The sequence below is a fragment of the Drosophila elegans genome, unplaced genomic scaffold, assembly GCF_018152505.1.
Source record: "Drosophila elegans isolate 14027-0461.03 unplaced genomic scaffold, ASM1815250v1 contig_133, whole genome shotgun sequence".
In the NCBI taxonomy this organism is placed as follows: domain Eukaryota; kingdom Metazoa; phylum Arthropoda; class Insecta; order Diptera; family Drosophilidae; genus Drosophila; species Drosophila elegans.
The window spans coordinates 2,334,787-2,358,014 of record NW_024545499.1 but is presented as its reverse complement, the minus strand read 5'-3'; the positions used below and the strand labels follow the sequence as shown (position 1 = coordinate 2,358,014).

The window sequence follows — 23,228 nt, the reverse complement described above, 5'->3', positions numbered from 1 at the left end:
TTCACTTATAAATTCCTCACACATACCCACTAAATAAAAAATCTTGGTTTAGTTTTTCGCCAATAGTAAAGGGGAACCGTTTAATTAATATATGTATGTAATTTTGATTTACAGATCTGCACATTTCTAGTTGCTCAGCATTTAACAACTTTCCACTCTAATGTGGAAATTAGTCACCTTACAATACTTTATTAGCTAGGCGTGATTGTTTAGTTGCCAAATGAGTCATTACGAATGTTTTATGTTGTATGCGTATATGACGTGTTAATAGATAACTGCGTAATTTGAAGTGCGATAAGAGTTGAACCCAGTACTTTTGGCTGTCTGATTGGTAACACCACAAGAGCTTTAAAAACCGCCAGACGAATTGGTTAACATCGAGTGGTGTGCTTGGTCTAATATTTAAATTGGCGTCGTATTCAGCTTGGCTCGTTTTATGATTGCTGACCAGCAATGCCATCACCCTTTCGAACATTCTGGCACTCCCCGGCAGCCATTAGGCACATGCGACTATTTCGCCTATTTCGGAGTCACGCGCCCAGTCCGTAAACTCACACAAGCCGACTTCTTGGGACAAGGCTACACTGCCGACTTTCTGGCGCTGCTCTCGACTGGAATGACATGGGTGGTAACATTAAATGGGGAAATGGCGTAGAGAAAACATCACACGGAAGAACGTTTTTGGAAGAGGTTCGTGTTTGTTGCGCTTTCAATTTGGAATTCTTAATTCAACTTCGCATTGCAGTGACGAATTCGCTAAAGCAGATTTTTCCATCTTTATCCAAGTCGATATCTTGGAACATCTCGTTCAGATCCTCGTCTGACATTTTCTCTCCCAGATTGGTCATTATTGTCCTGATTTCCGCTGTCGTAAAGTAGTTTACTTCGTTGCGATCAAAGATCTTAAAAGCCGTCTTCAAGGACACAAGACTATTTTCTTCTTCCAGTCGTTTTGACATCACGTATAGGAAGTCCTTGAATTGTACCTGGCCACCGAAGTCCGAGCTGCATTCGTTGGCCAACTGATAGATTTCCGCTTCGGTGAGCATCTCACCAAGGGCGCGCATTACTCCTCCTAGCTGCTTAATGGATACCCATCCTGTCTTTTCAGTGTCATATAGATTGAAAGCTTCCCGGACCTCTTCGATTTGGGCGTCGGTTAAACTGCTCATGCTGTCCAAAATTATTTATTGTTGGGTTTCTTTCTGAATTGGAACGATGTTTTGTTTTTTCTTGTTGTTTGGGTGTCAGCTCCATCAATAATAAACCGACAGTTTGTAATGACAGATAGGCCAAAGCTAGTTAACAGCTAGTGGGAACTAAGGATAACTTTATAAATAAGATTGGCTTAATCAGTCTTTGGTCACTATCTTCAGAAATTTATAGATTTATATCTATGTGTAGTTTTCCATATAATTACACAAAACGTTGCAGTGACCGTCAAGTTAAATTTATCAAAATTTGTTTGCCCATTTCATATTTTCAGTCTCATTAAAATCCACTCACCCTAACAGAACTATACATAATGGTGGCTAACGTATGCTCATCATGTTTACAAACTCCTCGTAATTTAAATGATTGTCCGCATCCTGATCGTACTCGCGTATAATGTCCTCCAGCTCTTCGTCGCCAATATTAACGCCCAGCGACGTGAACACAGCCTTAAGGTCGGTGATGCTAATATAGCCGTTGTTCTGCTTGTCAAAAACGCGGAACGCCTCGCGTAGTTCTTCCTCTTGGCTCGTATCGCGCATCTTGCGCAGGATTAAGTTGAAGAACTCCGGAGCCTCGATGGACCCATTTCCCTCCGAGTCCACCTCGTTGATCATGGACTGGACTTCAGATTCGTTTGGCTGGCGGCCGAGGGCGCGGATCACTACCGCCATCTCTTTGGAGGTTATGGCGCCCTCGTTCTCCTTGTCTAGTATTCGAAATGTTTCTCTAATCAGCATCTGCTCCTCAGACGACAGATCCTCCATCTTGTGTATCTTTTTTCAGTTGAGTTGTTTAATGAAGATGTGTTTATTTCTCTGTTTCGAAGTGTCAACTAAGCTGTTTCCCCTTAAAAGTTTACTCGGCTCCTAGTATTGAAATCGATTTCTAACACAAAAGAAAAGCTGCGGAAATAAAAAAAAGGAAAAGTATACATACCCCAGTGGCTTCATTTTACTGCAGAGAGCAGAAAACCGATTGGCACAAAATCAATATGTTCGTTATGTAAGTGCAGTGCCGCACCTTCAAAGTTGATTGATTCGAATGTCCTTGGGACCGTAACTCTTGAAGGAAGATCCGAATTGGATCTACCCTTACCTTGTATGTATGTGTCGTTGTTTGTTAAAAGCGCCATTTGAATTGCCCATCGGGGAAGGTTATGGATAAGTATGTGTACAATCAGTGGATTGGCACAGTGGCCTAAATGGCCAACATGGCGCGTGTTAATAATATTAAACTGGACCAATATTTAGAAATAAATCGATAGGTAATGCATCCCTGGATCTTTAGAATTTATAGTATATTTAAACGTTCATTGGTTTACCAGCTGCGAGCTTTCAAAGTCAGCAAGTTTACAAATACTATTAATTTTTGACTTACAGAAATTAGAAACATTTTTTACTTATATATTACTTTAATTCAATTTAGTAATTTCTGATAATTGGTAAATTCTTTTAGTTATCTGAAAAAAACATATTTGAAATGTGGCCGCCGTTGAGAATCGAACCAAGGATTTCTTTGCAAGTGTTGAGCAGAGAACACTGACCAGAAACGTTCACCAAAGCTTAAACAATAAAAATACTTATAAGCTACCAATTTTCGAGTAGTTTTTCATTTAATTACAATAAAAGTCAAGATAATTTCTCCCTTTCAGTGAAAATTTATGCAAAAAAAGATAAAACAAAATATTATCCTGATGTGGGATCAGATTTCTGTCCAATTGTATTAACCTCCAAGCACGGCCCTATTAACTTGGTCGAAAACAAGTGGTGACCACTTATCAGTATTCACAGCAGGTGAAATTGGCAACAAAAAATTCTCTTTTTCTTTTTCTCTTAATAAAAAAATGTAATAAAATATTTTTCCTATTTAATATAAAAGATATCCTGAAATATGTTAACAACAAATAACAACAAATTTTTATTGGATTTTTCTAGTGAGAGACAATAGAAAAAACAACGATTTAGCGCGTTTTTTATTATTTTTTCCGCGAATGTAGCTCCCCTAGGAACAATCGGAAAGAATGAAAAAAAATTATGTTTTTTTTCTTTTATTTTTTTTTATTCTTCGACAATAGTATTTAGATGTTGTAAAGAATATTTAATATTTATAATATCTGCAAGGGTATATAAACTTCTGCTTGCCGAAGTTTGCTTCTTTTCCTTTTAAATTGCTTATTACACTTTTTGAGGTATAACATTTTGGAATGAAATTTTAATTTAATTCGATCACAGCTTTTCTATTTATAAAGGCTTACAATTTCTTACAATTTCTACCAGTTCGTGGGAATGAAACCGGTGCTAAAATAAACAAAAAAAAAACTTTGGGTCGGCAATCTAAACTGTGGGGGAGGCAAAACTGCTTAAGAATACAAACAGCCATGTAATTCAAAAATTTATAAGTCAATTATAACATTATCATGAAAGAATCAGTATTTTAAATAAAATGTAATTACATTTTCTTGTACTTAGAAATATTAATGCCGCTCTATTTCAGACAATTTGTGTCAACTCTCGAAATGGAGGGCACTAATCAATGACTTTAATTGCACCGATGACCGCCATTTTTATCAAAGTGTTTGCACAACACAATATATTTACTTGTATGAGGAGTATCTAAACGAGCGCTATTGATTGCTGTATCGATTTGACACCCATTGATTCAATGCCGAAACCCACCCGCAGTGAATACAATTAACTGTAGGTTGACGATAATCTATTTAAATTATCCAAACAGGGTGCTTGGAAAATATGGCTGACAAACGATAGACCGACTGACCTCTCGACATTTGATTAACATGAATTTGTCGTAGACTGGCATCAATAAGACTTTTTCATATACGTGGGTGTCCGGCGAAATGGCCTACAAGTAGAAAGCAAATATTTGACAAATTGAACGATACCCAAAAAAAATATTGTGGTTGAATCAAAGAACTTTTACACTAAATTTATTATAACATCGCCCTTTTTTTATAAAATTAATAGCAAAAACATTAAATTAAATAAATTTATTTTTTATTTTATTTACGTTAAATTATTTTCCCGATAATTTCTATGGGAGCCAAATAATAAAGTCGCTCGTACGGCCCGTTCCGACATATATACAACCTGCAATAGACAGAAGAGTTTTGATAACGATAACTGAGAGACAAGATTGCGTAGAATCGGTCGGCGGGACGGTTAGGGCTAGATGTTGATTAAGGCAAGTGATGCTGATCAAGAATAATGTTTTCGCGTAAATTTAGCAAAAACAGGAATAGAAGAAAACTTCGGCAAGCCGAATTAATTAAATTAAAAGCGTAATTCAATTTTTTTTTCAATTTGTTCCCTTGGGAGCTTTATGATACAGTCGTTCTGCCTGTAATAAAAACAACTTTTGGGAAAGTTTCATGCAGATAGCTTTAAAACTGAGAGACTAGTTTGCGTAGCAACGGACAGACGGACGGACAGACGGACATGGCTAGATCCTAGTGATGCTGATCAAGAATAGATAGCTCGGAGAAAATCGGCCCACCCTATTTTATCGTTGGCGTCAAAATCAATCTCTTTGAACATTTCTTCGAACTCCAGATCGGTAAACTTTATACCCATTGACAAAGCCACGTGGAGCAGGTTGTTGGCATTTATAAACACATTTTTAGCAGGGAATCCTTGTACGTCTGCTGGTAGACTTTGGTCATAACATAACATCTAGAAACTGCACCACCGTGACCTCCTTATTGCATTCCAACTCAAAATCCTCGAACAAGTGACTGATCTCAGCTTCGGTACGAAATATTCCCAGCTCGAACATCATTTCAAAACTTTAAATTGGCTTATCCTTCAAGGAGTCTGGGTTTCAAAGAGCGCAAAGATTTCAAGAATCTATTTGACCTGATCCTCTGTAAGGGAATGAACTGTTGCTTCCTTAATTTCTATGTTTTCCATGCTTTTCCTTCTCTTGTTTTTATACCCTTGCAGAGGGTATTATAATTTCAGTCAGAAGTTTGCAACGCAGTGAAGGAGACGTTTCCGACCCTATAAAGTATATATATTCTTGATCAGCATCACTAGTAGAGTCGATCTAGCCATGTCCGTCTGTCCGTCCGTCTGTCCGTCTGTCAGTCTGTCCGTCTGTCCGTCCGTTTATATGCAAACTAGTCTCTCAGTTTTAAAGCTATCTGCATGAAACTTTCCCAAAAGTTGTCTTTCTATTGCAGGTAGTATATAAGTCGGAACGAGCCGGATCGGACGACTATAGCATATAGCTCCCATAGGAACAATCGGAAAAATAATTGAAAAAAAATTATAACTTTGCTGTTTTTTAATTTTTTGTTTTGTTCTTCGACATAAAGCAATAGTTAAATATTTCAGAATTATGGTTAAAATTTCATCAAAATCGGACGACTATAGCATATAGCTCCCATAGGAACAATCGGAAAAATAATTGAAAAAAAATTGTAACTTTGCTGTTTTTTAATTTTTTGTTTAGTTCTTCGACATACTGCAATGGTTAAATATTTCAGAATTATGGTTAAAATTTCATCAAAATCGGACGACTATAGCATATAGCTCCCATAGGAACAATCGGAAAAATAATTGAAAAAAAATTATAACTTTGCTGTTTTTTAATTTTTTTTTAGTTCTTCGACATACAGCAATGGTTAAATATTTCAGAATTATGGTTTAAATTTCATCAAAATCGGACGACTATATCATATAGCTCCCATACAAATAATAAAAATATATAAAAGAACAATCAAATAATTAAGCTGCAAATCGTCATAGCTTCAATGTTTTTAAACATATTCGCAAGTAAATCATAATTTTAATGTTTTCAAAAATATTTAATTCTTGCGATAGCTGCAAGGGTATATGAACTTCGGCTTGCCGAAGTTTGCTTTCTTTCTTGTTATACCCTTGCAGAGGGTATTATAATTTCAGTCAGAAGTTTGCAACGCAGTGAAGGAGACGTTTCCGACCCTATAAAGTATATATATTCTTGATCAGCATCACTAGTTGAGTCGATCTAGCCATGTCCGTCTGTCCGTCCGTCTGTCCGTCCGTCTGTCCGTCTGTCCGTCCGTTTATATGCAAACTAGTCTCTCAGTTTTGAAGCTATCTGCATGAAACTTTCCCAAAAGTTGTCTTTCTATTGCAGGTAGTATATAAGTCGGAACGAGCCGAATCGGACGACTATAGCATATAGCTCCCATAGGAACAATCGGAAAAATAAATGAAAAAAAATTATAACTTTGCTGTTTTTTAATTTTTTGTTTAGTTCTTCGACATATAGTAATGGTTAAATATTTCCGATTTACGGTTTAAATTTCATCAAAATCGGTCGACTATAGCATATAGCTCCCATAGGAACAATCGGAAAAATAAATGAAAAAAAATTATAACTTTTATATTTTTTAATTTTTTGTTTAGTTCTTCGACATATAGCAATGTTTAATTATTTCAGAATTATGGTTTAAATTTTATCAAAATCGGACGTCTATAGCATATAGCTCCCATAGAAATAATAAAAATATATAAAATAACTATCTAATAATTGAGCTGCAAATCATCATAGTTTCAATGTTTTTCAGCATATACTCAAGTAAATCATAATTTAAATGTTTTCAAAAGTATTTAATTCATGCAATAGCTGCAAGGGTATATGAACTTCGGCTTGCCGAAATTTGCTTTCTTTCTTGTTTAATATTATTATAAATTTCTCCTCCACTGCGTTGCAAACTTCTGACTGAAATTATAATACCCTCTGCAAGGGTATTAAAATTATAATATTGATGTTTTTTATTTTTTTTTTTAGTTCTTCGAAATTTTAATTGGTTAGTTGTCAATATATTTCGGATGCTCTTCGGCAACCGTCTTCAGGACAACTATAAAATAATAACAACGATTTTAATATTCTTAACAAACAGAAAACAATTTACATTTGACATACATTTAATTTACACGTCTGCGTCCGGTGACGTGGAGTTGTTAACTTCGAAATATAGTAATGGTTAAATATTTCAGAGTTTTGGTTTAAATTTCATCAAAATCGGATGACTATATCATATAGCTCCCATAGAAATAATAAAAATATATAAAATAAATATGTAATAATTGAGCTGCAATCATCATAGTAAATCATAATTTTAATGTTTTGAAAAATGCAAGAATTAGCAATAGCGGAAAGGGTATATGAACTTTGTCTTGACGAAGTTTGCTTTCTTTCTTGTTTTTTAATTGTTATATTTACTGAATTATTTATAGCTTGTAGGTTTTTGTGTATGTTTAAGGATTTAGCTTGGGGGTGTTTTTGCTGATGACATTCGGCAATTTCATATTACGGTCGGTTCAAGGCCTTCTTATATTTACAGACAGTATTGGAGAGTTAATTGTAACACTAGATTTAGTGCAATACAACAGTTGAGTTTTTTTTATGAAGTCCATTTATTTTTTGTCAACGATGAAAAAACTAAGTCCTTATAAACATCATGACATTTTTAATAGTCTCTCCCCAATAAGTTCTACAATTAATAAGAAATACACACCGTTCTTTTAAATTCCCTTAAGCTACGATTTTTTTATGAATTGGTTCCGTTTATTAAAAATAAATTAGAGTTTCAGTTGTCAAGGCTGCTGACTCAAATACTTTAAAAAAAACATAGAACCATAGATCAGTATTTATAGGCATGAACGAAATCTTTCCAGTTGATGGTACCATCTCCGTCGATATCAACCTGGCGAAACACCTCATCGAACTCTTCGTCGCTGATTTTTTCGCCAAGACTAGTGAACACGTTGCGCAGTTCGCTATATGATATAAACCCATCCTGATCACGGTCGAAGACATTGAATGCTGCCTCTAAATAGTCATTGTGCTCCATCATTTTATAGATTCTAGTCATCAGTTCGATAAAACCATTAAGTGCTATATAACCTAAGGAATCTCCGTCGAGTCCCTCGGAATATCTGTAGATCTCAGACTCCGTGCGGTTTTGTCCCAAGGCTCGCATCACAGTTCCCAGATCTTCTGGAATGATTCTTCCTGTCTTTTGGGGGTCGCAAAGGGCGAATGCTTCTCGAATTTCTGTGAGATCGTCATTGGACAGAGTATACTCTGGTGGATCCATTTATTTTAAGATTGTTTGACCTGTTTAGAACGCGTTTTCCGAATATGGTTGTACACAGTTTCAGTTTTCAAGTTGTACTGACTTATGAGAACTCTCATTAAACTAAGTCACACGGAAGTTTATTTCAAGGCTACCTTTTAATAAAAAACGAAATGGTATAAAACAGTAATCGACCAAAAGCCACACACAGGATAAAATAAATAAATACTCAATGTTAAAAAGATAAAAGCCATCTTCATCGATTATCCGTAGCTTAAGCTAAATTCAAAAGCTATTCACTTAGAAATTCCTCACACATACCCACTAAATAAAAAATCTTGGTTTAGTTTTTCGCCAATAGTAAAGGGGAATCGTTTAATTAATATATGTATGTAATTTTGATTTACAGATCTGCACATTTCTAGATGCTCAGCATTTAGCAACTTTCCACTCTAATGTGGAAATTAGTCACCTTACAATACTTTATTAGCTAGGCGTGATTGTTTAGTTGCCAAATGAGTCATTACGAATGTTTTATGTTGTATGCGTATATGACGTGTTAATAGATAACTGCGTAATTTGAAGTGCGATAAGAGTTGAACCCAGTACTTTTGGCTGTCTGATTGGTAACACCATAAGAGCTTTAAAAACCGCCAGACGAATTGGTTAACATCGAGTGGTGTGCTTGGTCTAATATTTAAATTGGCGTCGTATTCAGCTTGGCCCGTTTTATGATTGCTGACCACCAATGCCATCACCCTTTCGAACGTTCTGGCACTCCCCGGCAGCCATTAGGCACATGCGACTATTTCGCCTATTTCGGAGTCACGCGCCCAGTCCGTAAACTCACACAAGCCGACTTCTTGGGACAAGGCTACACTGCCGACTTTCTGGCGCTGCTCTCGACTGAAATGACATGGGTGGTAACATTAAATGGTTAAATGGCATAGAGAAAACATCACACGGAAGAACGTTTTTGGAAGAGGTTCGTGTTTGTTGCGCTTTCTATTTGGAATTCTTAATTCAACTTCGCATTGCAGTGACGAATTCGCTAAAGCAGATTTTTCCATCTTTATCCAAGTCGATATCTTGGAACATCTCGTTCAGATCTTCGTCTGACATTTTCTCTCCCAGATTGGTCATTATTGTCCTGATTTCCGCTGTCGTAAAGTAGTTTACTTCGTTGCGATCAAAGATCTTAAAGGCCGTCTTCAAGGACACAAGACTATTCTCTTCTTCCAGTCGTTTTGACATCACGTATAGGAAGTCCTTGAATTGTACCTGGCCACCGAAGTCCGAGCTGCATTCGTTGGCCAACTGATAGATTTCCGCTTCGGTGAGCATCTCACCAAGGGCGCGCATTACTCCTCCTAGCTGCTTAATGGATACCCATCCTGTCTTTTCAGTGTCATATAGATTGAAAGCTTCCCGGACCTCTTCGATTTGGGCGTCGGTTAAACTGCTCATGCTGTCCAAAATTATTTATTGTTGGGTTTCTTTCTGAATTGGAACGATGTTTTGTTTTTTCTTGTTGTTTGGGTGTCAGCTCCATCAATAATAAACCGACAGTTTGTAATGACAGATAGGCCAAAGCTAGTTAACAGCTAGTGGGAACTAAGGATAACTTTATAAATAAGATTGGCTTAATCAGTCTTTGGTCACTATCTTCAGAAATTTATAGATTTATATCTATGTGTAGTTTTCCATATAATTACACAAAACGTTGCAGTGACCGTCAAGTTAAATTTATCAAAATTTGTTTGCCCATTTCATATTTTCAGTCTCATTAAAATCCACTCACCCTAACAGAACTATACATAATGGTGGCTAACGTATGCTCATCATGTTTACAAACTCCTCGTAATTTAAATGATTGTCCGCATCCTGATCGTACTCGCGTATAATGTCCTCCAGCTCTTCGTCGCCAATATTAACGCCCAGCGACGTGAACACAGCCTTAAGGTCGGTGATGCTAATATAGCCGTTGTTCTGCTTGTCAAAAACGCGGAACGCCTCGCGTAGTTCTTCCTCTTGGCTCGTATCGCGCATCTTGCGCAGGATTAAGTTGAAGAACTCCGGAGCCTCGATGGACCCATTTCCCTCCGAGTCCACCTCGTTGATCATGGACTGGACTTCAGATTCGTTTGGCTGGCGGCCGAGGGCGCGGATCACTACCGCCATCTCTTTGGAGGTTATGGCGCCCTCGTTCTCCTTGTCTAGTATTCGAAATGTTTCTCTAATCAGCATCTGCTCCTCAGACGACAGATCCTCCATCTTGTGTATCTTTTTTCAGTTGAGTTGTTTAATGAAGATGTGTTTATTTCTCTGTTTCGAAGTGTCAACTAAGCTGTTTCCCCTTAAAATTTACTCGGCTCCTAGCATTGAAATCGATTTCTAACACAAAAGAAAAGCTGCGGAAATAAAAAAAAGGAAAAATATACATACCCCAGTGGCTTCATTTTACTGCAGAGAGCAGAAAACCGATTGGCACAAAATCAATATGTTCGTTATGTAAGTGCAGTGCCGCACCTTCAAAGTTGATTGATTCGAATGTCCTTGGGACCGTAACTCTTGAAGGTGATCACTGTCACTTCCGAATTAGATCTACCCTTACCTTGTATGTATGTGTCGTTGTTTGTTAAAAGCGCCATTTGAATTGCCCATCGGGGAAGGTTATGGATAAGTATGTGTACAATCAGTGGATTGGCACAGTGGCCTAAATGGCCAACATGGCGCGTGTTAATAATATTAAACTGGACCAATATTTAGAAATAAATCGATAGGTAATGCATCCCTGGATCTTTAGAATTTATAGTATATTTAAACGTTCATTGGTTTACCAGCTGCGAGCTTTCAAAGTCAGCAAGTTAACAAATACTATTAATTTTTGACTTACAGAAATTAGAAACTTTTTATTTCTTATATATTACTTTAATTCAACTTAGTAATTTCTGATAATTAGTAAATTCTTTTAGTATCTGAAAAAAAACATATTTGAAATATGGCCGCCGTAGAGAATCGAACCAAGGATTTCTTTGCAAGTGTTGAGCAGAGAACACTGACCAGAAATGTTAACCAAAGCTTAGACAATAAAAATACTTATAATACTTAATTACAATAAAAGTCAAGATAATTTCTCCCTTTCAGTGAAAATTTAAGCAAAAAAAGATAAAACAAAATATTATCCTGATGTGGGATCAGATTTCTGTCCAATTGTATTAACCTCCAAGCACGGCCCTATAAACTTGGTCGAAATCCAGTGGTGAACACTTATCAGTATTCACAGCAGGTGAAATTGGCAACAAAAAATTCTCTTTGTGAATTTTTCATGCCATGAATGCCAGAACTATCCCTGCAGTTTTGACACGTATTATAATCCAATTAAAGTTTAAAATGAATATAAATACAACATTATATACCTTTCTTGCAACTTATAACTTATATAGGTTCTTAAAATGAGCGTAACTTACCTAAGTATATATTTTCGGAAATACCATTTTACTTAGATATAAAATATTTGCTTGCGTTTAAATTTGGTCTTTTTAAATAAATAAGATTTTAACATAGATTTCTAACCCTTTCATTTTTAAGTTAGGTTGATTAATTCAATATACTTGTATGAAAGGAATGAACACCAGTTTATTAACCTAATAAATAGATGCATAGTACTCAGTTTTTGATTTAAAACAATACTTTTTGTTTGAGTACACTGTGACTATAAAATAGCTGCCATCGGCGGGCAAGTTTGCTGAGCGATTTTGGATTGGCAGCGCCTGGCCTGTGCCTTTGCCTTGCCTTTGTCAGCCGCCTTTTGCCGCATGTTAATTTATATTTTTTCCCTTCGGGCCAATTCGGCTGTCCGCATTGGGGCACACCTGACACCAGTTTTGTGGCAGGGGAGTGGCACCAGGAGCCAGAGCATGCGGCACGCTCTTCTCTGGCCACAGTCAAAACAAATAATAGACAGAAGTTTGACATCGGCACGAGAAGGTTCCATTGTACGGCGGCGTTTTACTTGCAAATGGGTTTGGGTGGCTATTTGTTTGGGTGGGCATTTGCGGGGAGGGAGCGTGCTCAACGGCAATAATGAAAAGATTTCTAGCATGTGTGTTTCCGGCGGGCCAACTCATATTTGTCGCCAAGAAATGGCTCCCATGACGAGGCGAATTCCGCTTACTGAGCTAGGTTTTTTGGGTGCAATGGTTGTGGCCATATTTACTTGCCCATTTCCGACGCCTGGAATAACTTGAACTATTTTCTTTAAGCATTTACAACTATTTAAATTCTTAAGTCTAGTATAAATCGAAAACCTTGCTTTTTTCTTGCAGGAGAACCTTCGCGTTGGGTTAGAGCGCAAAAAGCTCGACATTGACCCGAAGTATTTGCTACTACTAGGCTTCACCTCATCAAAGGATGTCTCAACCCAACAACAGCAGCTGGATCAGCAGGAGACGGTTATCGGTTCTTCTAATCAGATCCTGCCAAAGACAGATTTCCCAGCGCCGGCCACCAAGGCGGAACAGGAGCTCATCGAGTTGCGAGGACTGCGGCGTCCCCAGGATGCTGCGTCCTTCGGTGGCCAGCCGGGAGATGGGGAGCAGCGTGGACAGCGCAAGCGAGTTACAACGCCGTACAACGGCACAAAGAGCAACTTTACCATCGTCACGTATGTGCTGGAGGGACAGGCTGCATCGGCCATCATCTTGGCCCAGAACATTGCCGCCAAGCTGCCCACTGAATACCTGCTCATCTACGATTTGGGTGTGTCGGATCAGCAGCTGCGCGATTTGGGCGCCTACTGCAACAACAGCCGGTGCTCGGTGATAACGTATGACCTGTCGGAGTTCCCCTCCTTCGTCGGCGATCAGCGGACACACGCCTATCGGCCCATCGTGATCAAGGACGGCTTGATGCGCGCCCGATCGGTTCTCTTCCTAGAAAACAACATGCGGGTGCGGGGCGGCTCGGCCCAGCTGCAGAGTCTGCAGAGCATCGTGATGAACCCGGGAGTAAAGAGGGCCGGAGTCAAGAACGCAGGTGTCCTTGGCTGGAACACACCAACAGCGGTGTCCTCGCTCACGCATCCCAAAATGTTCGACTACTTCGCCTCGAAAGCTGAAGAGTTTAACTTCCTGCGGATGGTCGATCTGGATGCGGTCTTCTTCTCGGACAGTCCTTTAGTAACCGAGAAGATCATGCTGCCCTGGCTGAAGTGCTGCCTCACCCTCGAGTGCATCGATCCAATCGGTGAGTCGGCAGTTGGGGGTGGCTTTTCGATATGGAAAACTGTCATTAGGAATGAGTTTCTTTCTGCTGCCAATATAAATCAATCAAACCCACACTCGGGCCACCATTACCCTGCCCCATTCTCCTTTGGGGCTGGGCTTGTGTACTAATGACCGTCATTTGCACGGCATTCGGTTGATGGCACTCCCATCAGGAAATTTATGTAATTATCATCTGAATAGGGATTTGTGGCAAACGTGACTATGATTTTACTTGGACAGCTTTTTGAGCCCTGCCAAAATTCCCAACGAAAAAGTCAATAATATTCACATATTTGTAATAACAAATCTCTTTGTTCACTTCCCATAATTTATAATGAACTCTGTGTTTACTTTATGTAAATGTATACTCTGTTACTTTTATACTTTGCAGAGGTCATTAAATTTCAGTCAGAAGTTTTTCCACAGAAAACTCATCGTCGTCTGTTTCTGAATGCTTTTAAGCTGTTCAAACGATTCTTTAGATACTTCCTCAGAAGTTATGTTTGTATTGCAGAATCTGTCTATGTTAAGAAACATGACAGTGACAGTTTGTTTAGACTCAATTATATATTACGGAAGACTTTACGACCTGAAGTAACTTCTGTTTCCCGGGCTGAAAGGTCTTTTGGCATTTTTTTTTTGTATTCCTTTGTCTATGGAAGTACCTTTTTCCAATGGTTCCCTATTAAATTTCTTAAATTCTTTTTATCGACCACCCAGTTCAGTAGCGAAACCTCTGTCCAGATATGTTGTCTTCAAACCCTTGCAGAGGGTATTATAATATCAGTCAGAAGTTTCCAACGCAGTGAAGGAGACATCTCCGATCCTATAAAGTATATATATTCTTGATCAGTATCACTAGGAGAGTCGATTTAGCCATGTCCTCTGTCCGTCCGTTTCTACGCAAACTTGTCTCTCAGTTTTAAAGCTATTTGCATGAAACTTTTCCAAAAGTTGTCTTCCTATTGCAGGTAGTATATAAGTGGGATCGAGCCGGATCGGACGACTACGGCATATAGTTCCCACAGGAACAATCGGAAAAAAATAGAATAACTTTGGTGTTTTTCAATTTTTTTGTTAGAATTACGGTTTATATTTCATCAAAATCGGACGACTATAACTTAAAGCTCCCATGGGAACAATAAAAAAAAAAAAAAATTTTTAATTTAAGTTTTTTGTTTTGTATAATTTTTTATAAATTCTTTATGATTAATTAATAATTTCACAATTCAGAATTACGCTTTTAATTTTATTAAAATCGGAAAACGATATCATATAGCTGCATTGGAACTATCAAATAAGCTTCAAATAGATTCAATGTAAACATACACGCAAGATTTATTTATTTATTTATTCTTCAAGAATATTTAATTTTTGCAATAGCTGCAAGGGTATATGAACTTCGGCTTGCCGAATCTTTCTTCCTTTCTTGTTTTTTTATTTAAATTTTTTTTATTGTTAATAATTTGCCAGATCAGAATTACGCTTTTAACTTTATTAAAATCGGAAAACGATATCATATAGCTGCCATAGGAACTATTGAATAATTGCGCTGCAAATCATCATAGCTTCAATGTTTGCTTCCTTTATTGTTTTCAATTAATGTATAATTATATAACGATCTTTTGAAAAGTCTCGAAGTGTCAATGATTTTCTTTTTATATATTTTTTTAGGCTTCTGTATAAATTGACTTTATTTCTTCAGTCTCTTAACTTAATTTTTTGTAAACGAAAAAAAAAATTCGAACTCTATTGCTTCGCTAGTGGGGCCTGGAGATTGTTTTTATTTATATTTATTTTTTTGTCGACTCGAGGAGTTTTTCCTTGCTTTTTTATCGTTCAAATTTAAATTCGTCAAAGGCGAGAAGATATTTTTTTTATAAACCAAGTATTATTACCTTACTTGTGGGAGAATTTTAATTGGTTTTCTAGTGTTTAACTGCTGCTTTTAGGGCTGGTACGTCTGCTTTAGTTCGTTGATGTGCTTCTTAAGACTTGCTAATGGTGGTTTTTATTACAAAGTTTTGGCAGCCGAAATTGAATCGAAAACACACTTTTCTAAGCCAACTTCGACATCTCTAGCAAACCTCAGTCCTGAAGCAAGTGCGGAACATTCGAAAGGACTCCAAGATTTTGCTGAAGAAAAGCATATTCATAAGCCGCCATAACCCCTTGGGCAAATCGCAGTGGATGTTGCACGCGGCAAATACACACTCTTCGGGTCCAAGATTGTAGCCATGCAGCCCGCACAGCATACAGTGGGTGTCGTAGGTAATGTACCATGCCTCCACAGTGCAAGCCATTCCGGAGAAGACTTCTACCATCCGGTTCAGGCGGTAGGCCAGAAGTAGGAACAACCCAAAGACGAGGCATATTATGCAAATCCCACGGATCTGGGTAAACCGAAATCGCTTCTGGGTAGAGAACAGCATCAAAGCCAGGATCTCCAGGATTAGAATAATGGGATAGCAGTAGGCCTACAAAACAAGTAGTTGTGGTCAATCATGTCCAAGTTAAATATTCTGTATAATTAGACAATCAAGTTTAATCCAATTACCTTATGAGTTACTTTATAAATTTTGTTTGTTGATTTAAAAATCATACCACAAATTATATGAATAGAGTATACCGCGGAAATAATTTTTTAGAAAGAAAAATTGCCAAAACTATAATGACGTACTATGTGTATGGACAGCCCCCAATATATGAGTAAGACCGACATTAATTTAAATTACATGCAAAAGTTGTCAGGGATACATTGAGATAGATTTAGACTAAGACACTAGGCGGACAGGCAGGCGAAACAAGATAGACTCTTCTGTTGAAGCTGATCAAAGACATTTAAACTAAGTTAGACCACATAAGGTCGATGTAAAAATGTGTCAGTAGCTAACAAACCAATTTTGGACTCACCCAATGATTTTGAACTAAATTCAATAGGTATACGCTTCTATTGACGCATCCGATGGCTGTACTTAGCAAAAGCACAAGGTAGTTGTAAGGAGCACGTCTCCTCCACTCCGGCCAAAGGTAAAAACAGCTATAGAGGAACATGGTGATTACCATAGATATGGGCATTACATAATTGTAAGGCAAATTATGTTTCAGTAGGACCTCAAGGCAGGGCAAGCTGCAGATCACCTGTAGCTGAGTTCATGAGTTTATAATAACAGATCTGAGCTTTTTAAATGGGTTTCAGATAACCTACGATAAGTATTCCATAGAACTGGCGTACAAGGCGACGTCGAAGTCCAATATCCTTTATGTCGAATTCATAGGTCCTTGGCAAATGTCCATTGGGCAACAGCAGTTCACATTGTACAGCGATGCCAGGGACTTCTGATTTTCCCACCATCAATATGGTAGCCATTTCATCAACCGACTGAGGTGAAACTCCTGTCGTTCGACTAATTATATTTTTGTATTTGATAAGCAGCGTTTTCCAGTTAATCGTTTATCTAATTTGGTACACTTTATTTCCATTTTGTTTTCATAATCACTACGCACCACTCAAAGAAAAAACGTAGATAATAACAAATTGGTTAAAGCTTAAATATATTTTTTACAAAACAACTTCAGTTATATTAATACGAACGCAACTTTAAGGTACTCTGGTCTAGAAATTTAAAAAAATCGATTTTTTTTTTATGTTTGGATTTGGATTATAAGTATTTTTAAAATATTTGTGTTTTTCATTTCTTTTTTATCTTTCTTGAAAAAATTATAAAAATTCCTTCCTTTAAAACATTGTGTAATATAAGAAAGCATAAAAATGTATAAACATTTAGGATCCACGGTCAGTTTTTGTATATAAAATAATTATAATATTTATATATGTACAACAACATAAATATGGGATAGATGTAAGCTTCTATTTGTTAACTTTTTTATTGAAACTCAAATGAAAATATTTACAAAAACAATAGCCACAGTATTTTACTTATTTTTTTGTCAATGTTAGTGGAAACAAGAAAGGAAGCAAACTTCTGCAAGCCGAAGTTCATATACCCTTGCAGCTATTTCAAAAATCAAATATTCTTGTTTAAAAGCATTTAAACTATGATGATATGCAGCCCAGTTATTCGAAAGCTCTTATGACAGCTATACGATATCGGTTTCCGATTTTAAAAGAATTAAAAGCGTAATCCTGAACTGTCAAATTATTAATAAGTCAAAAAGAATTTTAAAAAAAATTACAAAATAGAAAAGTTACAATAAACAAGAAAGGAAGCAAACTTCGGCAAGCAGAAGTTCATATACCCTTGCAGCTATTGCAAGAATTAAATATTTTTGAAAACAGTAAAATTAAGATTTACTTGCGTATATGTTTAAAAACATTGAAGCTATGATGATTTGCAGCTCAATTATTAGATAGTTATTTTATATATTGATATTATTTCTATGGGAGCTATATAATAAAGTCGTCCGATTTGTATGAAATTTAAACAGTAGTTCTGAAATATTTAACCATTACTATATGTCGAACAACTAATAAAAAAAAATTAAAAAACAGCAAAGTTATAATTTTTTTTGTATTTTTTTCCGATTGTTCCTATGGGAGCTATATGATATAGTCGTCCGATTTTTATGAAATTTAAATCGTAATTCTGAAATATTTAACCATTACTATATGTCGAAGAACTAAAAAAAAATTAAAAATCAGCAGTTATAATTTTGTTTTATTGTTATTTATGGGAGCTATATGCTATAGCCGTCCGATCCGGCTCGTTCCGGACCTTTTGGGAAAGTTTCATTTCATAAAACTGAGAGACTAGTTTGCGTAGAAACGGACGGACAAACTAGATCGACTCTCCTAGTGATGCTGATCAAGAATATATAAACTTTATAGAGTATTGCAAACTTCTGACTGAAATTATAATACCCTCTGCAAGGGTATAAAAACAACAACAACAACTCTAGTGAACAGCCTTCTCTTGTAAATATAAATACATATCGAAAAACTAAGTTAAAACAAATTACTAATATCATATATGTCTCCATGCAGGTGCCCAATCGAATGGTTGCAAGTTTAATAAAAAACCACTGTACCGATACTCCGGATGCCACGGCTACGATGCGTCCGCCTTCAACATTGTGCTGGGTCTCACCTCGCAAATGGACAACTCGGAGTACTCGCTGCCCAGCGATAGTCCCCGCAATATGTTCTACAAGGAGACGCTGGAGCAGGCCACCCGGATACTGGAGAGCCGGCGGCGCAACAGCAGCGAGACATCCGACCATCCGTTCACGGACGACTGAGCTTGTCCTGCTGGGATGAGAAGTTTACGAGGGCGGGGCCAAAGCATTTGATAAAACGTTTTCTACCGACACACACACGCAGATACTCAGGAGCCAGCGGAACAAACCAAGATTAGCAGAAACTCAAGAAAGAAAAAATGAGAGACCCCAAAATGAAGTAGCTAAAACGCATTCGATTCCCAGTTAAGCAGAGATCGAAAGACGATTTGGTATTCAAGACAGACAGAGCACAGTAATTTAGCGTTACGTTAGGCTGTGCAGCTTATCAATAATTATAACAGTTTAGTCAAGCCCTAGTTACTTATTAAACGAAATCTGCATGAATATCTGTGTGACTGTTTCCATGTTTTTGTTGCATCGATATTTGTAAATACCCTGTTTAGTTAACTGCCCCAACTGTAAGTAGATAAGAACATCAAATGGCATACATTTTGTGATTGTATTTTATAGTTACTCATGCATAGACAAACATATAAAGTATATTAATATAAATGTAATGTAACTATCATAAAACAAGATGAGCCAAAAAAGTAAGTTAATAAATTTATGAATAACCAATACCATTTAACACCTTGTTTTGTTTTTGGAATTAATCAGGAACGTTCTTTACTTTTACATATCAGTTATATTGTAAATGGCACTTTTCCACATATTTTTTTTAAGCTAAAGCTAGTTATTTCTGTTAAGGCTAAGCAAGGTCAAAATGCATTATCTGTCTTTCCGGGGTATTTAAGTTTAAAAGAAATTGTATCAGAGTTTAGCCACACTATTTAAAATTCCTTAGAATCCGAAGGATATAAATAAATATGCGAACCACATCGAGGTACAGAGTCAAGGCTGCAAACACATATTCCTCGGGATCCAACTGTTCCGCACGATTGCCGCCGATTATCGACTGCATGTCGTAGATCAGGAAAAAACAAGTGATTACGGCGCAAAGGCCAGCAATTGGCAAGCTATCTACGAATTCGGGCATCGAAAATCGACATACTGCCAGCACGAGAAGGATCATCACAAAAGTTATCATCATCCCGCCCTTGGCGGTGTAATCGTATTTGGTTTGCACGGCGTACACGGAAAGAGCGATGACCAGCACCGCAGTAATTCCCACGGCCAAGAGTACTATGTCGGAGTCCATTACGCTCGATGCTGTTCCCAGGAGCACGGACATGGTGAAGGTGAAGATGGCCAGGAAAATTAGATTAACGGGATGCTTGCGTCGCACGCTCTCCACGCAGACGATCATTACCAAGACGACAATGTTAACGATCATGGCGACAAAGACGACAACAGAGTTCGATTGCACAAATTGCTTGGTGGGCTCGTGGTAAACAAATGCAGCCATTACAGCACATGTGAGAAGTAGTTGGGCCTGCAAAAACAAAAGCAATAACCAACCGAAGCACTTCCAGGATTAATTAATTATGAATTGTTCTTAATGGACATAGAAAAGAGTGGAAAAAATTTCATTTCTAATATATGCTTTTTTGTCAAGATTTTTGAATTGTTGATTTTTGAAAAAAAAAAGTATTTTTGAGTAACTTAAACAAAATTAGAGCATTATACTTAGTTGTGAATAAATACAAAACAAAACAAATATTTTAAATGGCTTTCAAATGATTTCAATTTTGTTTGCCAGCGATTTAACCTCCACCTTCCGGTGCAGTTTGACTTCTTGATTACATTTTTTGTTTCGTACTATTTTTTCAAACGTATTTTACATTTTTACCTGTCATTATTAGCTGATTTTACTACAAATACAAAGTTTTTTAACTGCCTTTAACATGCTATGATGATTAGTTCGCTTCAATAAATGCTAGAGTTCGACAAAGTTTGAAAAAATTGCTAAAATTTAAGCCACCATAAATACATAATTAAAGCGGGAATACGGTGATATGTTAGTTAGGTGTCATTCGCAGAAGTTAAAGAAGATAACAGAGGTCTATAAGTCGAAAAATACACGTTTTTTGCACAAAAAGAAATCCATATAAAATCGATATACCCGCGATTTGTTGAGGCTAATTTGTAAGCCAGTGTTATTTAATTAATTATATTTTTTTAATTAAAAAGAAATTGTTCAAAAATATTCATTAGGAACAAAAAGTTAAAAGTTTTAATTTAGTCAGCACGGCATTACTTAAACTTAATATAATTGCGGTTCCTGACAAATACTTATATAATATTTCACTCACCAGCAGGATTCCAAACACCTTTCGAACGAAGCCTTTGCGAATAGATTGATCCTCGAAGATAATGCTTTTTACCACCAGAACATGGACTATTGTCCCAGTTTCTATCAAGTGAGCCCCAGCTTCTGGAGCTGAATCCTCGGACTGGGACTCATTTCGCGGAGGAGGTGCTGGCAATGGAATCGGCGGGTAACGGTCATTGTTTCTGGGTAATGGAAGAAAATTAAACAACGCTGAAACAAAAGAAACTTAAACTATGGCCAATTGTTTAAAAAATCATAAATATATAAAAAAATTACCTTACATTTACCGAAAAACAAATTTTCCAATAAAAAATCATGATAAATCTTTTCAGTTAAAGACATTTTTGATAACACTTTTTTGCATCACAAATACTTTTTAAAAGTTATTTGTTAGAAATGTTTATATTTCTCGACTCAAATAAAATATTATAAATAAATAAAAATCTTGTAAAGAAAATGTATTTGCTGAAAGACTTACATTTTGATGCTTACGCCTGTTATTTTATATAAGATTATATAAGACTAACTAATAAAAATAAAAAACAGCAAACAGCAAACTTATCATTAATTTTTCTGATTGTTATATAGCTCTCATAATATGATATAGTCCGGCTCGATCCGACTTATGTACTACCTGCAATAGGAAAACAACTTTTGCGAAAGTTTCAAGCAGACACCCTTAAAACAACGACTAGTTTGCGTAGAAGCGGACAGACGGACGGACAGGCGGACATGGCTGGATCGACTCTTCTAGGGATACTGATCAAGAATATATAATCAGTTTTAAAGCAATCTGCATGAAACAAATGACATTCTTTAAGAATTATATGTTTATTTTTATTAAAACCGGACGACAATAAAATATAGCTTAATCATAAAAATAAAGAAAAATAATAAAAAAAAATAAATGATAACTTTGCTGTTTCTTAATTTCCATTCACATATAGTAAAGGTTAAATATTTCAGAATTAATGTTTAAGTTTTATTAAAATCGGTCGACTATCATATAACTCCAAAAGGAACATTCGAAAAAATATATGAAAAACACTTAGCCAAGCCTTTTATTATGGTCGATTTTGCATTGCCCTAAATTAATGTGAAAGCAAACAATTTTATTTTAAGTTTAACTTTGAGTTTTGTCTTTTATATATACTTATATATATGCCATATAGTAAAACGAAAAAGTGCCAACAGAAAAATGCTATTTTTGCTGTCGCCGCTGTATATAAATTATCGCCAAAGAACAAAATTACCATTATAAATACAAACGCGAAATATCAATCTGGAGTACAGATTGTGTGTTTAAGTGTTACTTAGAATTCTTATCAATTCCACTGGAAAGATTTATAAAAAATTCCCACGAACTTACCGTACAATGCAGCTTTATCTAGGATGCTTGTATTTTCTTTAGGAGGATCCATCTCAAATAAGTTTGGAATTTTTTTTTGGGATAACTGAAAGAAATCTGGCCGACCTAAAGCTTCCCAGGGATCAAAATGAACACAATATCAAACTGGAGGAATGGAAACCGAGATGCCGGTCTTTTTTTTAATAAGTGCTGCCAGAGTTTCCGCGCTAAAGCAGCTGATTTTCGTTTTCGCTGATTCCAAAACTACAAATGTATATATCAGCCAACGTTACGGTCAAAATCACTTCAGTTCACAAAAGCCTTAAACTCGTAAAGTCGGTCTCAAACGGGTTCGGCCAGCAAAAGTAAAAGTAATTTGTAGGCGCTTGTGTGTAATTGTAAGGTAATGAGTGTAATTACGAAACTGCTCAAGGCACTGTTTGTGGTCCTATTGACTGCATTTTTTGGACCTGAAACTGCGGCGGCCTATGACCCCAATGACTCCAAGATAGCCGAATGCTGCTTGCCGCCGGAGGGGATGTTCGAGGCCTTTTACCCTCGGGAAGTAGAGGGTATCCCCAATAGCGCCTCGCGTCCCGCCCATGGTCACGGTAGCTTTTTCAAGCACCGCAATCCAGCACTAGTGGACACTAAAAATGCAGCGGCGTATGGCTATCGTTTCGACGGCAAGAGGCGTTTCAATTTTGATTAGTCTTGCACATTAATTCTGTGTGCTTCACAAATAAAATCCATTTTGAAACCATAAATGAAGTGACTTATTATTGTAACGGAAAATGAAACCGCAGGCGGGCTGGCAACACTGGCACCACTGGCACCTTTGCA

General features: G+C 36.8%; 9 protein-coding genes across 10 annotated transcripts in view; 2 read left to right on the top strand and 7 right to left on the bottom strand.

Annotated features, from left to right (window-relative positions):
* LOC108149930 overlaps positions 1 to 19,383 on the top strand; it is a 31,452-nt gene extending 12,069 nt beyond the window's left edge. For both annotated transcript variants that reach the window (XM_041710677.1, XM_041710676.1), the window contains exons 3-4: positions 12,628 to 13,546; positions 18,572 to 19,383. In XM_041710677.1, coding sequence (XP_041566611.1) covers positions 12,628 to 13,546; positions 18,572 to 18,825 — 1,173 coding nt within the window. In that variant the 3' untranslated portion in view covers positions 18,826 to 19,383. The remainder of the gene's footprint in view (positions 1 to 12,627; positions 13,547 to 18,571) is intronic.
* Positions 53 to 1,483, bottom strand: LOC108149949 (calmodulin-2). Its single transcript, XM_017277865.2, has one exon. The coding sequence runs from the start codon at positions 1,170 to 1,172 to the stop codon at positions 729 to 731; it is 444 nt and encodes a 147-aa protein (XP_017133354.2). The 5' UTR covers positions 1,173 to 1,483; the 3' UTR covers positions 53 to 728.
* Positions 1,446 to 2,067, bottom strand: LOC108147570 (calmodulin-2/4-like). Its single transcript, XM_041710695.1, has one exon. The coding sequence runs from the start codon at positions 1,977 to 1,979 to the stop codon at positions 1,533 to 1,535; it is 447 nt and encodes a 148-aa protein (XP_041566629.1). The 5' UTR covers positions 1,980 to 2,067; the 3' UTR covers positions 1,446 to 1,532.
* On the bottom strand, positions 7,767 to 8,421 carry LOC108149945 (calmodulin-2/4). Its single transcript, XM_017277863.2, has one exon. It carries the CDS (start codon positions 8,318 to 8,320, stop codon positions 7,865 to 7,867), a length of 456 nt encoding a protein of 151 aa, XP_017133352.1. The 5' UTR covers positions 8,321 to 8,421; the 3' UTR covers positions 7,767 to 7,864.
* On the bottom strand, positions 8,647 to 10,076 carry LOC121467944 (calmodulin-2). The gene has a single exon (XM_041710702.1). It carries the CDS (start codon positions 9,764 to 9,766, stop codon positions 9,323 to 9,325), a length of 444 nt encoding a protein of 147 aa, XP_041566636.1. The 5' UTR covers positions 9,767 to 10,076; the 3' UTR covers positions 8,647 to 9,322.
* On the bottom strand, positions 10,040 to 10,660 carry LOC108149948 (calmodulin-2/4). Its single transcript, XM_017277864.2, has one exon. It carries the CDS (start codon positions 10,571 to 10,573, stop codon positions 10,127 to 10,129), a length of 447 nt encoding a protein of 148 aa, XP_017133353.2. The 5' UTR covers positions 10,574 to 10,660; the 3' UTR covers positions 10,040 to 10,126.
* On the bottom strand, positions 15,645 to 16,936 carry LOC108149944. The gene is made up of 3 exons (XM_017277862.2): positions 16,775 to 16,936; positions 16,480 to 16,713; positions 15,645 to 16,043 (listed from the first exon to the last, which is right to left on the bottom strand). Exons 1-3 carry the CDS (start codon positions 16,934 to 16,936, stop codon positions 15,645 to 15,647), a joined length of 795 nt encoding a protein of 264 aa, XP_017133351.1.
* A 104-nt stretch (positions 19,384 to 19,487) lies between the features above and the next one.
* LOC108149943 (protein lifeguard 1) lies at positions 19,488 to 22,723 on the bottom strand. Its single transcript, XM_017277861.2, has 3 exons — positions 22,407 to 22,723; positions 21,018 to 21,247; positions 19,488 to 20,197 (listed from the first exon to the last, which is right to left on the bottom strand). The coding sequence occupies exons 1-3, from the start codon at positions 22,456 to 22,458 to the stop codon at positions 19,592 to 19,594; spliced, it is 888 nt and encodes a 295-aa protein (XP_017133350.1). The 5' UTR covers positions 22,459 to 22,723; the 3' UTR covers positions 19,488 to 19,591.
* On the top strand, positions 22,721 to 23,152 carry LOC108149931. Its single transcript, XM_017277846.2, has one exon. The coding sequence runs from the start codon at positions 22,792 to 22,794 to the stop codon at positions 23,095 to 23,097; it is 306 nt and encodes a 101-aa protein (XP_017133335.1). The 5' UTR covers positions 22,721 to 22,791; the 3' UTR covers positions 23,098 to 23,152.
* The last annotated feature ends 76 nt before the right edge of the window (positions 23,153 to 23,228 follow it).

Coding starts and splice junctions, on each gene's coding strand:
- LOC108149949 (XM_017277865.2), bottom strand. CDS start 1,172: ATGAGCAGTTTAACCGACGCCCAAATCGAAGAGGTCCGGGAAGCTTTC.
- LOC108147570 (XM_041710695.1), bottom strand. CDS start 1,979: ATGGAGGATCTGTCGTCTGAGGAGCAGATGCTGATTAGAGAAACATTT.
- LOC108149945 (XM_017277863.2), bottom strand. CDS start 8,320: ATGGATCCACCAGAGTATACTCTGTCCAATGACGATCTCACAGAAATT.
- LOC121467944 (XM_041710702.1), bottom strand. CDS start 9,766: ATGAGCAGTTTAACCGACGCCCAAATCGAAGAGGTCCGGGAAGCTTTC.
- LOC108149948 (XM_017277864.2), bottom strand. CDS start 10,573: ATGGAGGATCTGTCGTCTGAGGAGCAGATGCTGATTAGAGAAACATTT.
- LOC108149944 (XM_017277862.2), bottom strand. CDS start 16,936: ATGGCTACCATATTGATGGTGGGAAAATCAGAAGTCCCTGGCATCGCT. Junction 16,714..16,774: donor AGTTCTATGGAATACTTATC/GTAGGTTATCTG, acceptor TCATGAACTCAG/CTACAGGTGATCTGCAGCTT. Junction 16,044..16,479: donor ATTTAGTTCAAAATCATTGG/GTGAGTCCAAAA, acceptor CTTGTTTTGTAG/GCCTACTGCTATCCCATTAT.
- LOC108149943 (XM_017277861.2), bottom strand. CDS start 22,458: ATGGATCCTCCTAAAGAAAATACAAGCATCCTAGATAAAGCTGCATTG. Junction 21,248..22,406: donor AGATAAAGCTGCATTGTACG/GTAAGTTCGTGG, acceptor CTTTTGTTTCAG/CGTTGTTTAATTTTCTTCCA. Junction 20,198..21,017: donor AGGTGTTTGGAATCCTGCTG/GTGAGTGAAATA, acceptor TTGTTTTTGCAG/GCCCAACTACTTCTCACATG.
- LOC108149931 (XM_017277846.2), top strand. CDS start 22,792: ATGAGTGTAATTACGAAACTGCTCAAGGCACTGTTTGTGGTCCTATTG.